Source organism: Rutidosis leptorrhynchoides, chromosome 3, assembly GCF_046630445.1.
Source record: "Rutidosis leptorrhynchoides isolate AG116_Rl617_1_P2 chromosome 3, CSIRO_AGI_Rlap_v1, whole genome shotgun sequence".
Classification (NCBI taxonomy): domain Eukaryota; kingdom Viridiplantae; phylum Streptophyta; class Magnoliopsida; order Asterales; family Asteraceae; genus Rutidosis; species Rutidosis leptorrhynchoides.
Window position 1 is genome coordinate 66,974,385 of NC_092335.1, and position 13,031 is coordinate 66,987,415.

General features: G+C 31.0%; 1 protein-coding gene across 1 annotated transcript; it reads left to right on the forward strand.

Moving 5' to 3' along the window:
* The first annotated feature begins 8,044 nt into the window (after positions 1 to 8,044).
* Positions 8,045 to 12,509, forward strand: LOC139896260 (COP9 signalosome complex subunit 3-like). The gene is made up of 11 exons (XM_071878855.1): positions 8,045 to 8,375; positions 8,959 to 9,074; positions 9,167 to 9,413; positions 9,617 to 9,674; positions 9,808 to 9,897; positions 10,235 to 10,300; positions 10,445 to 10,534; positions 11,189 to 11,347; positions 11,442 to 11,563; positions 11,773 to 11,845; positions 12,170 to 12,509. Exons 1-11 carry the CDS (start codon positions 8,179 to 8,181, stop codon positions 12,236 to 12,238), a joined length of 1,287 nt encoding a protein of 428 aa, XP_071734956.1. The 5' UTR covers positions 8,045 to 8,178; the 3' UTR covers positions 12,239 to 12,509.
* The last annotated feature ends 522 nt before the right edge of the window (positions 12,510 to 13,031 follow it).

Genomic DNA, 13,031 nt, shown 5'->3' on the forward strand with positions numbered 1-13,031 from the left:
AAAGAAAAAGAAAATAAGGGTAGTGGATGGTATTTTGTGAAGAAGAGAGGGAAAGAGAGAAGGTGGCGAGTTGAAGTTGGTGGCCGATGTTGGAGTGGTGTCTCATGGTGGTTGTATATTGTTAGGGTGGTAGCAGGTGGTTATTTGGGTGGCGGTTCTTGTTGACAACAGATGGTACAGCAGCTGAAGTATCGAATGAAAGTGGTGTTGCCCTGATGGTGATGGGAGTCTCGGTTACAGCAGGAATTCGAAAGAAAAGAAAATAGAAATATCGTAGTTTAAAAAGATAAAGATGGTGGCGATTTCGTGATGGTGTTAATGGTAATTGTTGTTCAATCGTTAAACAGAAAATTGAAATGGAAACATATTGTAGGATATGGTGAGGTGGTGGTGTTCATTAATGGTTGACAATGACGGTTCAATTGGTGGTGACAATATGGGTGGTTCGAAGGTTTTATGATGGTGTTGGCTTTGGGTTCCCGTTCAAGAAGATGAAAGTTTGAAAGAATAGAGAGAGGTGAAAAAGATGAAGAAGAGAGAGTGCAGATAGAGAGATGGTGGTGTTAATTGTGCTTCGTTGATGGCTCAATGGTTTTAACAGATATAATTATAGCTTAATGTACCCGATTATCTTTTGTTTGATAGCTTGAATTGCTCGACAAATATCTTTCTGTCAGAAGAAAATAATTAAAGAGGAAATCTACCTCTAACAGATTTTGGTTTAATCCAGAGATTATATTCTTGATTGGTACGAATTTGAAGTCAGTAAATCAATTCACAATTAGATGGAAAACGATGTGCAACTGAATACTGATTTTTCTGTATTTGTTTTGCATATGTATAAGGATTACAATCGTATATATACATATATGTATATCTATATAAATATTTAACTGTATACTACATGTATATCCATATTTATTTATATATCTGTTTTATATTTGTATATATATATATATATATATATATATATATATATATATATATATATATATATATATTAAATTTTGTAATTTTTGATATTTAACAAGTATAAATATATTAATAAAGTAATTAGTAATAATGATTGATAATTAATATTATTACTTAGAAATAATGATAATAATTTAATTACTAATAATAATGATAATACAATCTTATTAATTATAATAATATTAATATTATTAATGATAAATATATAATAATTTATACATATCAATTTTTATATATATCTTTTGTATTTGAAAATAATAATATTAATTATAAAAATTTTAATATCTATAAAAGTAATGATAATATTAATATAACAATTATATTCAAATTTATTGTTAATTATGTAATTTTTAATAATCACATATAATAACTTTTACTAAATATTTATTATTTATACATTTTATAAATAATATTTTAATTATACATAGAATTCGTATATATAGATTCATAACGGTATGTATAATATATATATATATATATATATATATATATATATATATATATATATATATATATATATTGTAACTTATCTATTTTATTATTTTACATTTTTAATTCTAAATGCTTAAGTATACCTTATTAATTTCAAAATGTTATATACACTTATATTTATATTTATATTTATATATATAAATGTATTTACATATTCATTTACACATAATTGTTCGTGAATCGTCAGGAGTTGTCAAAGGTCAAATGATCCAAATAATATAGTTCAAAAATTTTGAGACTCTGTTTAATAGACTTTGCTTATCGTGTCAAAGATATTAAATCGTATCGAGAGTTTGGTTTAAAATTAGTCGAAATTTTCCGGGTCGTCACACAAAAGTCATCTCAAAAGTCAACCTGACCCAATATGATCTTTAAATCTATACATGTTTATTAACATAGTATAAGTCTTGATAATTGAACGAATTTTTAGTTTATCAAACTCAAAATATTATTTATTTCAGGAGCTATATTATATTTGAATTATCATGGCAATCGAACATGTTTTATTATTTCACATAGTTTTCCAATACTTGTAAAATCAGATTATAGTGTTTATAAAGCTTTAAAACATGATAAGACAGTCAACTTTGACAATTGATCAACAAAACAAAACGTGCCTTATATAGAAATTCATTTACTCGATTAGTAATATTTGAAAATCCAATTTATCAATCTTATAAACAACTTGTTTAAATATCAATTGCAGACTCAAAAGCAATTTCAATTAATGTTAATTATAATTCAGTTGACCATATATTTTAATCCGTTCATCGAAATCACACGATTTCTAAATGAAAAGTTATTAATTTTTCGCCAGCTTTCCAATAACATGCATATCATATACCTTATATTAGTAGTATATGTATTAAATTCGTAATTCATCGTAAAATTATCTAGCGACGAAATTTGGCATACAAACATGTATAAACATATATACTCGAGCACTAGACATGGATACATTATTAATATATAAAAGATAAGATATGAATGCTCACATATCAATATTGTGATTCAATATTGTAGGAAAGTACGTAGACGCAACAGAGATGATAAACACTAGGTTTGACTTGCGAACAATACCCACGAATATTACCCATAACCTCCATAATTATAACCCATAGTTTCCTTAGCTCTATCGCGCCCAAAAACCCGTTTTGTAAACACTTGGGCAGAACCTCGTCGTAGTATTTTATGTATAATACTAATAATAATACTAATACTACTAATAATAATAAGATTAATAATAATATTAATCTTAATAATTATAATAATAATTATAATAATAATAATAATAATAATAATAATAATAATAATAATAATAATAATAATAATAATAATAATAATAATAATAATAATATAATTATAATAATAATAATAATATAAATAATAATACGGAGTAAGGAGATAGATAGATTGAGATTTAAAATCGAGCAGCAAAGGCTTGGTACTTATAGGCCTGATGTGGACCCAGAAGCTCCGCGATGGCGCGATTGCGGCCTCTTTCTCCCTATAACCTCCGCGATAGCGGAGGTTCATTTTTCAAATCATGCTCGTTTTGGTTTCTAGCTCGTTGACATATATATATATATATATATATATATATATATATATATATATACATACACACACACTAGGTTTTTGAGCCCGTGCGTTGCACTGGTGTATAAAAAACCGTGCAAAAATGTAATTTATAGTTTATATTGATATAGTATAAGAATTATTTAAGAGCCCGTAGTGTTGACAACTTTAAAAATTTATTTTGAGTTTGAGAGCCCGTGGTGACAAATTATAAAATTTATTTGGAGTTTAAGAGCCCGTGGTGTTGACGAATTTTATAAGTTCTTTTGAGTTTAAGAGTCGTGTTGATAAATTTTAAAAGTGGTGTTGGTTAGTGTTAGTGGAACCCGCGAGTTTAATTTTGAAAAAGTTGTTAGTCATTTCAGCAAAATAATGGTACTCGACGGAGTCGTCATATATAATTAATATTATATAGTTATATTTGCGTGTTCATAAATATTTTAAAGACTTAAACTGTAAATTTAAAATCACTTTCATATTTATTGTTAAAAAGAAATCTTCCGTTGATTCGTACCATGAATTTTTTTTTTAATATCTATTAATTTAAATAAATAATAATAATGATAAAATTTAAATTAAATGATTAATAATATTATTAATAAAACCCTATGATTTGAAATAGTAAAAAATAAGAAAAAAGATTTTGAGTTGAAGGGATCATAAGCTTAGATTATTCTTCGAGGTATAAATACAATGGAAAGAAATTTTGTTAATAAATAAAACCTAAAATATAAGTCAAAAAGATATTCAGTACCAAAACGAATAGTGATGACTTCGTGCAGATGAAAATTTGTATGGCTATGTGTATAAAGGATAAATATACAGCCGCAAAATTTATTCGTTTAGATTTTTTATTTATTTTATATTTATATAATAATAATAATTGTAATATATATATATATATATATATATATATATATATATATATATATATATATATATATATATATATATATATATATATATATATATATATATATATATATATATATATATATATATATATCCTTAAATAACTTTCAACCACAATCAACAAAAACTTTTTGATTTATATATATGTATAGATATATTCAATATTCACAAACACGTTTTAAATACATGTCGCAAGTTATTCCAACTTATCATATATATTCAAATAGATATTTAAACCAATAAGTTTAATGTACGGTATCATACAATTAAAACTTTGTTACGCTTTCAAGTTATAGTACACATATCTATTTACACATAATAGTTCGTGAATCGTCGAGAACAGTCGATGGGTAATTGAATATATGAAAGTAGTTCAAAAATTTTGAGATTCATCTTTACAGACTTTGCTTATCGTGTCGGAAACATTAATCATTTAATAATTAAGTTTAAATTTGGTCAGAAATTTCCGGGTCGTCACATAACACTTTGACACTTCACATCTCACGCTACACAAATAAATACATCATATACATACATGTATAATTATTCCACTCACCTTGGAATTGCCTGCACAAGTCATGTACAACATGATCTCCGTCCTCAAATCCGAGCAAGTAACCACCTATATCACACATAGGTACAATATGCGTATAAATAGCCATTCTCTAAAAGAGAACCCGACACAAACATCCCTTAGCCGAGGGATCACACCTTGCTCGCCAAAACCCTCCCATTTAACACCTAATGGACACAAACCAATTACCACTTCGGGTGGTAATTCAAACCCACTCAACAAGTACAATTTGACCTAAATTATACTCAACACCAATTAGACCAAACTAGGTCCCGACACTAGGTTACTACTTAGGTAGTAATCATTTTAAACGTAATTTTTACACCAAAACCCCAACACGTGCAATATTGACCCATATTGCTTTTGACCACGTTTGACTTATGTTAAAGCATCACTTTGACTCAAAATCACTTCTCATGAGCGATTACTTCCAAAAACGTCATTTAACGCTTAACACAAGCGTTTAACATCATTTAATCGAAATTAGTATCATCATCAATTTTGACCCAATCAACTTGCCCATTTTGACATAAGTCCCAAAAACGACCAAAACCACTAACGGCTAGTGATTATATTTCCAAAACACCAATTAACACCTAAACCAAGTATTTACATACTTAATTCACCAAAATTTGACTCAAAACTCATTTTGACACCAAACCAAGTCAACACCCATTCTGACTAGCAAACTTGTTCTTAAGAACATCAAAATCACTAACAACCTTTCAATCTAGTGGTTTAACTCCCAAACCATGACAAATACTTCTAAATTCATCATTAAACCCTAAACCCACAATAATTGGGTTCACTTACACTAACAATACAACAAAACCTCCAATTTCATGAGAAATGGAGTTTATAACCCTAACTAGCTCAAACCCCAAACATGAACTAGAATCTTAAACAATTAAACTCGGAGTTAAAACTTACCAACGCTACCAAAACGTAGCCAAGAATGAGATGAACAACTTTAACACTCGCGACTTGACCCGATTCACTCTTCTTCTTCTTCTTCTTCTTCTTCTTCTTCTTCTTCTCCAAATCTCTAAATCTCTCTCTAGAAGTCTCCCTCTCTCTCTAAGATGAGATGAGAGAGTTGTGTGGATGTGAAAATGATCCAAAACTGGATCCAATTCTGATATTATGGCCACAAATCCGTCCCCAAGTGAAATGACACAAATACCCTTCATTTAAAATAAAAACATGGGATCTCCACCAGGTAGGAGCCGCAGCGCGGCCCAATAGAGGCGCGACGCGCCTCATAGTGTAAAACAGAAACAACAGCTTCATTCAGGGACTGAAATTGTCTAAGTCTGATTCTGATGTAAGTTCTGAAAATGCATAAGTATTAGGTTTACTTTTAGTGGCACTTTCAGCTGCACACATTTACTGACACTTTCAGGAATATTTTCTGACGCACAAAATTCAGGATCTTACATTATAGTACTCCGTAATATATAAGTCACAAAGCAAAAGGTACAAAATAAATGCTTTGAAACCACAAAATAAAACACGAGTCATGAAATATATATATATTATAAAAGACATATGAATGGCGTGACATGGATGAATGACGTATGGTTGGGAGCACTCAAATTAATGTAAAATTATTTTATTTTAGACCACTCTCAACCATGACGCACTTACTTTCCAAGAGTGACTGCCACATCAATGCTACATTATCACTTCCTTCCCATCACTAACCCAAGACATTTTGTAAATATTCATGACATACCCATCACACACTTCCTAACACCCACTAAATTAATTAATTATTTACATAGTACAAGTAACAATGCCAAATGTACAAGAAATATATGATATCCATTCCGTCTTCAATTTTGCGTAACAACAACGAAATGGATTGCGGGTCGATGAAGACATACCATGACATAGTTGCTAGTAACGGTGTCTTTGAAGATGGAGGGCCATGACACTCTCAACGGCGAACCGTTGAGAGTGGTCTTACATGCATTTCGTTTAAGAATAGAGTGATATTGTTTTCAATTCAACACTCCGTAGTAAATAGATAGTTTCTCTTATTTGGTATATTTGAGAAGCAAACATATTTTTTTTAGATGTACGCAATCTAATGGGGTTACTCCGTGATCGCTTTGATCATTCTCTAACCACTTAATATATAATGGTACGGAATTTGAATCTGAAACTTTATTTGAGAACCCTAATCACTTAATTATGCTAGTGTGGTTATTAATTGATACTGTAATTTAGTAACAAAAGTATAAAACCAAAAGTAGTTGGCACCTAACCCCACCATCCACACTCAATTTCACGATAAGCAACCTCTGCCATCATTTGTTAATCATTAACATAACTAACAACCTCGTATAACTATCACATACAAATCGTTCGTTACTTATATTTTAGGAACTGAAATGATATAGTGGAATTGTATCTTTTTAATAGGAAATGTATAAGCAAAGTAATATTTAAATTAATTTAAACATGAGTATAATTCATTTGATGTTTACACATGTTTTTTCGTTTACTTGTAATATTCACTATTCACTTATTGATGTTATTGTGTGTTTTTATAAGGAAAAAATATAGGATCAACAATTTGAACCTTCCACTTAAATCCCAAATCCGAACAAGAAATTCGAAATTACGATTGGCCTCTAGTTGTAATTTTCCGATGAAAAATCTTCTGAAAGTGTGTCTTTATAATATAGTTCTTGCTCATTTCTCCCTCTTTCAAAAACGTGTTTGGCACATACAATTCTATCGTCTCTCTTTATTTCTTAAATCAACTTTAATTTTGTTTTAAAAAAGAAATGCAACATCACTCGATTTTATGTTATGTGGATGAGGAGGATATAAGCATTATTTTACCTTATAGCATAAGAGATCATTTTCAAAAAGACTTCATAGAAACAACTGTTTTAAAATAGTTTTAGAAATTGGTCGAAAATGACATAAATTCTCAATATTTTTAATAAATACTAACTAATTATTTCAACAAATTTTACAGAAAACATGATATCAGGTGTCTCCATGTGAAAGAGATGTAACCACCAACAAGAATTTCAATTGGATATGCAGCACCCCATTAATTTGTGTTTCACCAAAGTTTGTACATTTTATATTGAGGATATTGTTTAACGAATGATATGAAGGGTTTAATGACGGGTTAAAAAACGTGAAGAGAATTATCAATTTAAGATGTTAGAATCTGCAAAACTAATAGGGGTTGGATCTAATACAACTGCTTCAACGGGAGCTGCTATCGGTATTGAAAACGTACTTAATTTCTCAATAAGAAAGAGAGAACATAAAGAGGGTCTTATGATGAACATTGGGCTGCTCGCTTGTACAATACAACAAAAGTGAGGTGAATATTATGCCATGGGCTGTGGTGCTAATAATTAATAATGGATAAAAAGTAAATACGTATAGATGAAAAAAGCCCATTGGGTCAGGTATACCCGGGTAATAACCCAACAACCATAGCAAACACCCTGACCCGACACTCTAAAAAACCCTCCGAATACAAAATCCCCCAAAACCAATTTCCCTTCAAAATTATACTCCATCAAAATTAAATCACATACAACCTCGATCGAAAACCCTACGCATTATTCAAATCAATCAGTAGCAATAAATTGTAAAACAGCAAACGACACGAAATCATGAACTTGAATGTAAACCCTGTGGATTCGCTGGTGACTGAAATCCAAGGGTTATCTGGAAACACACGAGATGTAAATGACTTGAACAATCGTTTAAAACAATCTGAAGACGTGATTCGTTCTCAGGCCGCTACTTATGCTTCATGTCTCACCAGACTTGATCCTGCGATTCATTCTCTTGGTTATCTCTATATTTTGTAAGTAATTTGTTTCATAATCAGTGATGACTTTAATGAGATCGCGAGATTTAGGGTTTTGAATGTATGTTGTTTCAATTTTGCTTACCTGTGCTGATTTAGGTTTATGTTTATATATACATTACACACACACACACACTCACACTGACTCTCATATATATGTATGTAGATGATGTTATTATTGTTGTTTATACTAAGTGTTGAATTTAACTGTTTACTTTATGTGATACTTTACTTTCTGTTTTATAATACATTGTTTAATTATGTTTACTGTGGCTGTTAATATGTTTTACCGGTTGTTAATGGTTAACTTGTCAGTGTGCTGTGTATTTTAGGGTTCTGAATGTTATATTTTTTAGATATAATGTACTGGTTTTGCTTGTTAGTAGGCATAAATGTAAGTCCTGTAACCACATGCGTTTGAACACCGTGTCAACTTAACTCCTGAATGTTGCTAGCAATTGAAAGTTGTATAATGAGTTGAAAAGAAGCTAAATGAATTAAACAGTTTCTTTTGGGTACATTTTATGAAAATGTTTATCAAGGAACGTTTTCTAATGACATGATTTTTGTTTGATGACAGGGAAGCATGTACGACAGGTCCTATTCCAGAAGCACAAGTCAACGAGTTTGTTCTCTCAGTTGTCAGATTTATAGATGTGTGTAGTGTACAGCAGATTCGTTTGGTGCCTCACAAGTGTATGGTTCTATTTTTTTTAATGTATTTACTTTTCATAGTATAAAATTAACATATATCATATTATATTAATTAATTAACTATGTTGGTACAGTTATATCTGTTTGTAAAAGATTACACGAGCAAGTTATGAATCTTGGTGCTCCAATAAGAGCTGTAGCTCCTTTGCTGACCGCTATTCGCAAGATCGAACCATCCACAGAGCGTTTAACTCCCTTACATCCACGCTTTTTACAAGTCTGTTTGTTGGCTAAGTGTTATAAAACTGGTTATAGCATTTTGGAGGATGATATATGGGAAGTTGATCAACCAAAGGACTTCTTCCTATACTGCTATTATGGGTGAGTTAGTTTGACTATAATGTTATTATTTGTGAAATATTAGGACAATATTTACTACACATTTTATCAATCTATATTGTGAATTATGTTTCTTTTTTCATGTGATGGTTGATCTATCTTATATAATGATTTTCCCATTTCTGGTAATGCATTCCCAGTTAATGAATTTGCTAATTATTTTGTTCTATCTTGTTATCTGCTAGGGGGATGATTTGCATAGGGCAAAAACGTTATGCCAAAGCATTGGAGCTTTTCCACAATGTGTGTCACTCCGTTTTTATTTACCTGCTCAATTAACTTGTCACATTTTGTTTCATTAATCATTAGACATGCATAAGATAAGTAAATATAATTGTTTGACTTGTTCATGGAGCTTGCTTTATTGTCTCTTCAGGTAGTAACTGCTCCTATGTCTACCATGAATGCTATAGCTGTGGAAGCTTACAAAAAATACATTCTGGTTTCACTCATACATCTTCGCCAGGTGTCTGTTTCTCAAACTTAGGAGTATAAACCATAAATTTATATGAATTATTGCTTAGGGCATCAACGAAAAAGAAACTGCAATTGTTTTTGTTAATCGGGAGTTAATAATTTGTATATTGTGCCTTTTGTATCATGTAAAATATAAGCATCTAACTTTAGTTGTATGAGTCCTATGCTTATTGTTGTATTTGCTTTCGCATCATGTTTGTTATAAATTATAATCCGCGATGTCAATGTCTATTTTTAATTTGATTTCATCTACCCGAATGGTGTCTTAACTTTGACAATCAAATCATCTCCTTTTTAATTAATAATACTTTTATTGCTGAGTGCAGTTTTCTGCCAGTTTACCCAAGTATACGTCTTCAGTTGCTCAAAGGAGTCTAAAGAACTTCTCCCAGGTAATCTTTATATAAGAAATGCCAATTAGCAAATAATATACTATTAATATGCTTATACCAACATATGTCCGTACTTCTTGTATGCTTTGATAAATACAAACAACCTTATCAGCTACTAACAAATTTTCATTTTGTTCCATGTAGGCCTACATTGATCTTGCGAATACTTATAGCACTGGAAATGTTGCAGAACTTGAAGCATTTGTTAATGCAAACCAGGATAAATTTGAGAATGTGAGTTGCTCAGTCTACTTCTGTAGGGGTGTTCATTGGGATAAGATAGGACCAGAATGAACTGAAATTGAACCGGAAAGAATGACGAAAGAGATAAGTCAAGCACCAGATTTGATATAAACCGGTTTGATTCCAGTTTATAATCGGCGTTGCCCTAAACTTGGTTAAAAGTTAAAAAAAAAAGCATGACTTATACCATTTACAAAATAAAAATATAGATCATTGTTTAAAATTCGAAGATTTCTATAAAGCTATGTTTGTATCTAAGATTTTTATTTTTATTTTTGATTTATATTGAACCAAAAACTTGTTTTTGATATTTCCAGAATTGACCAATGGGCTATTTGTCTAACAGTATCGAGATAACCCTCCGAACATGTGGTTGCGGGTTCAAATTTGGTGGCCTATGTATATATCTATTGAAATATGTATTTCTTCATGTTTGGGTGTGTGGGTTAGTTGACTTTAAAAAAAAACTTTAGAATTGAGAAGCGGACCTAGTATCCCCAATACCAGTTCTGTCCAGTTTTGTCCTTGTTTGGCTCTTCAAATTTACTGGTCTGGACCGAAACATATACCAACATCAGATTGTAGTTTGAGGATGCCACTTTTTTCACTTCAAATTGGAAATCGTTCACCATTTTTTCTTTGCAGGGAAACAATCTTGGATTGGTAAAGCAAGTTGTGAAGTCTATGCACAAAAGGAACATTCAGAGGTTGACTCAAACTTATTTGACTCTATCCTTGCAAGACATAGCCAACACTGCGCAAATCAATACCCCTAAGGAGGCTGAAATGCATGTTCTTGAAATGGTAACCTGAATTTGAACTTCTGTTTTGTTAAAACTTTGCCTACTCTTATTATTTAACGGTTTTGACCTTGCTTTTGTTCACGTGTTATTGAAAGATTGAGGATGGGGAGATCTTTGCAGCGATTAATCAGAAGGATGGAATGGTTAGATTCCTTGAGGATCCTGAAGAATATAAAACGTGTGAGATTATTGAGCACATTGATTCATCAATTCAAAGGTATGATTACTCGGCATGTGGAGGTTATCAGTTTGGAACAACTGATTAGACGCATTTCTCTTCAATATATATAATCATCACACAAATTGATCTCTTTTTTGTAGGAAATAAGAATAAAAAGTTATCTGTTTTTGTTTCTTGTTTATGTCTGGTGTTGCATGCATTTAAATGATTACTAATGTTTGAATCGTTTTGATTATTTGCTTCAGACGCATGAAGCTTTCGAAGAAACTGACAGCGAATGATGAATCTATGTCGTGTGACCCCCTTTATCTGTCCAAGGTATAGCTTATTGATCCCTATTAGAAGCAAACGCGTTATGTCATCATATGTTGAACAAAAAGGCTAGAGGTGACAATGTCGACCGATATGGGTTAAATTGGTTGATTTGGGGGTAGGTTTATATTTAAGCGGGTCGAACATGCAAACCCTATAAAAAAATTTAGAAGGCAAATTTTTTGTGTTGCATAAAATCTTCTAAATTGTTATATCTTTATGTTTGACTCCACCTTATTTTTCTAAAAGGAAAGTGGTAAAGTAAAAACTGTTTAGGTCTCTAACCCATTTTTGACCTGTTACCCGCGTGTTTGACTTTGATTTCTTCAGGTTGGGAGAGAGCGACCAAGATTTGACTTTGATGATTTTGATGGTGTTCCTCAGAAGTTCAACTTGTGAAAGATGGGCTAAAACGCAGATCGTAAGAAAGGATACTTGTAATCATAGTGGCTTTCATGACATTTTGTTTCTCATGTGGAGGCACCTATCTGTAGGGTACCAAAAGTTTAAAATCGTCAAAATCCATGAGTTTACAGTACATGCTAAATGTTAGTGCCTATCATCTCAGTTATCAAACTATCTTGCTAGTGAATAGTATTTTGAGGGTAATATGGTCTTTTGCCTTTGTTGCCTTTAGCAATTTTAAACCCTTTTTGCTTTAAATATTAAATCATCACTTTATTATTTCTTATACCTTATGTTTTTGACTAAATCTAAAACACACTGATGCTTAGACACATATACACAGCTTATCATATGTTTACATCACGACTTAGTTGTTCTGTTCACCAGCTAATGCAAAAGGGAAAAATCTTGAACGATGCTTAGAATAAAACTTAAAACAACCAAGATTACTTTACATGACTCAGTTTCATGTTGAATGTCGAGGCCAAGACATTTGGTAATTGGAGTCAAAAATCTTTTAGGAGGAGGTTGGTTTGGGGATTTAAAATCATATCATGTTTGATTCACAGCTTTTAGTTATAGGATCTCAAAAACACACCCGCTCTTTTTTCTCCCCCAAAATGCATTTCTTCATACTTCACGTTTTCTTGTTATTAAAAACATTGCTATTTCTAAAACCTAATGATTTACATTTGCTACTTCACAACTTATATTCCTTAGTTGGGATGTGTTTGGCGCACCAGATTCTTAGAACTTATGAGAACTTATAGGAGCTTGAACCTATAAT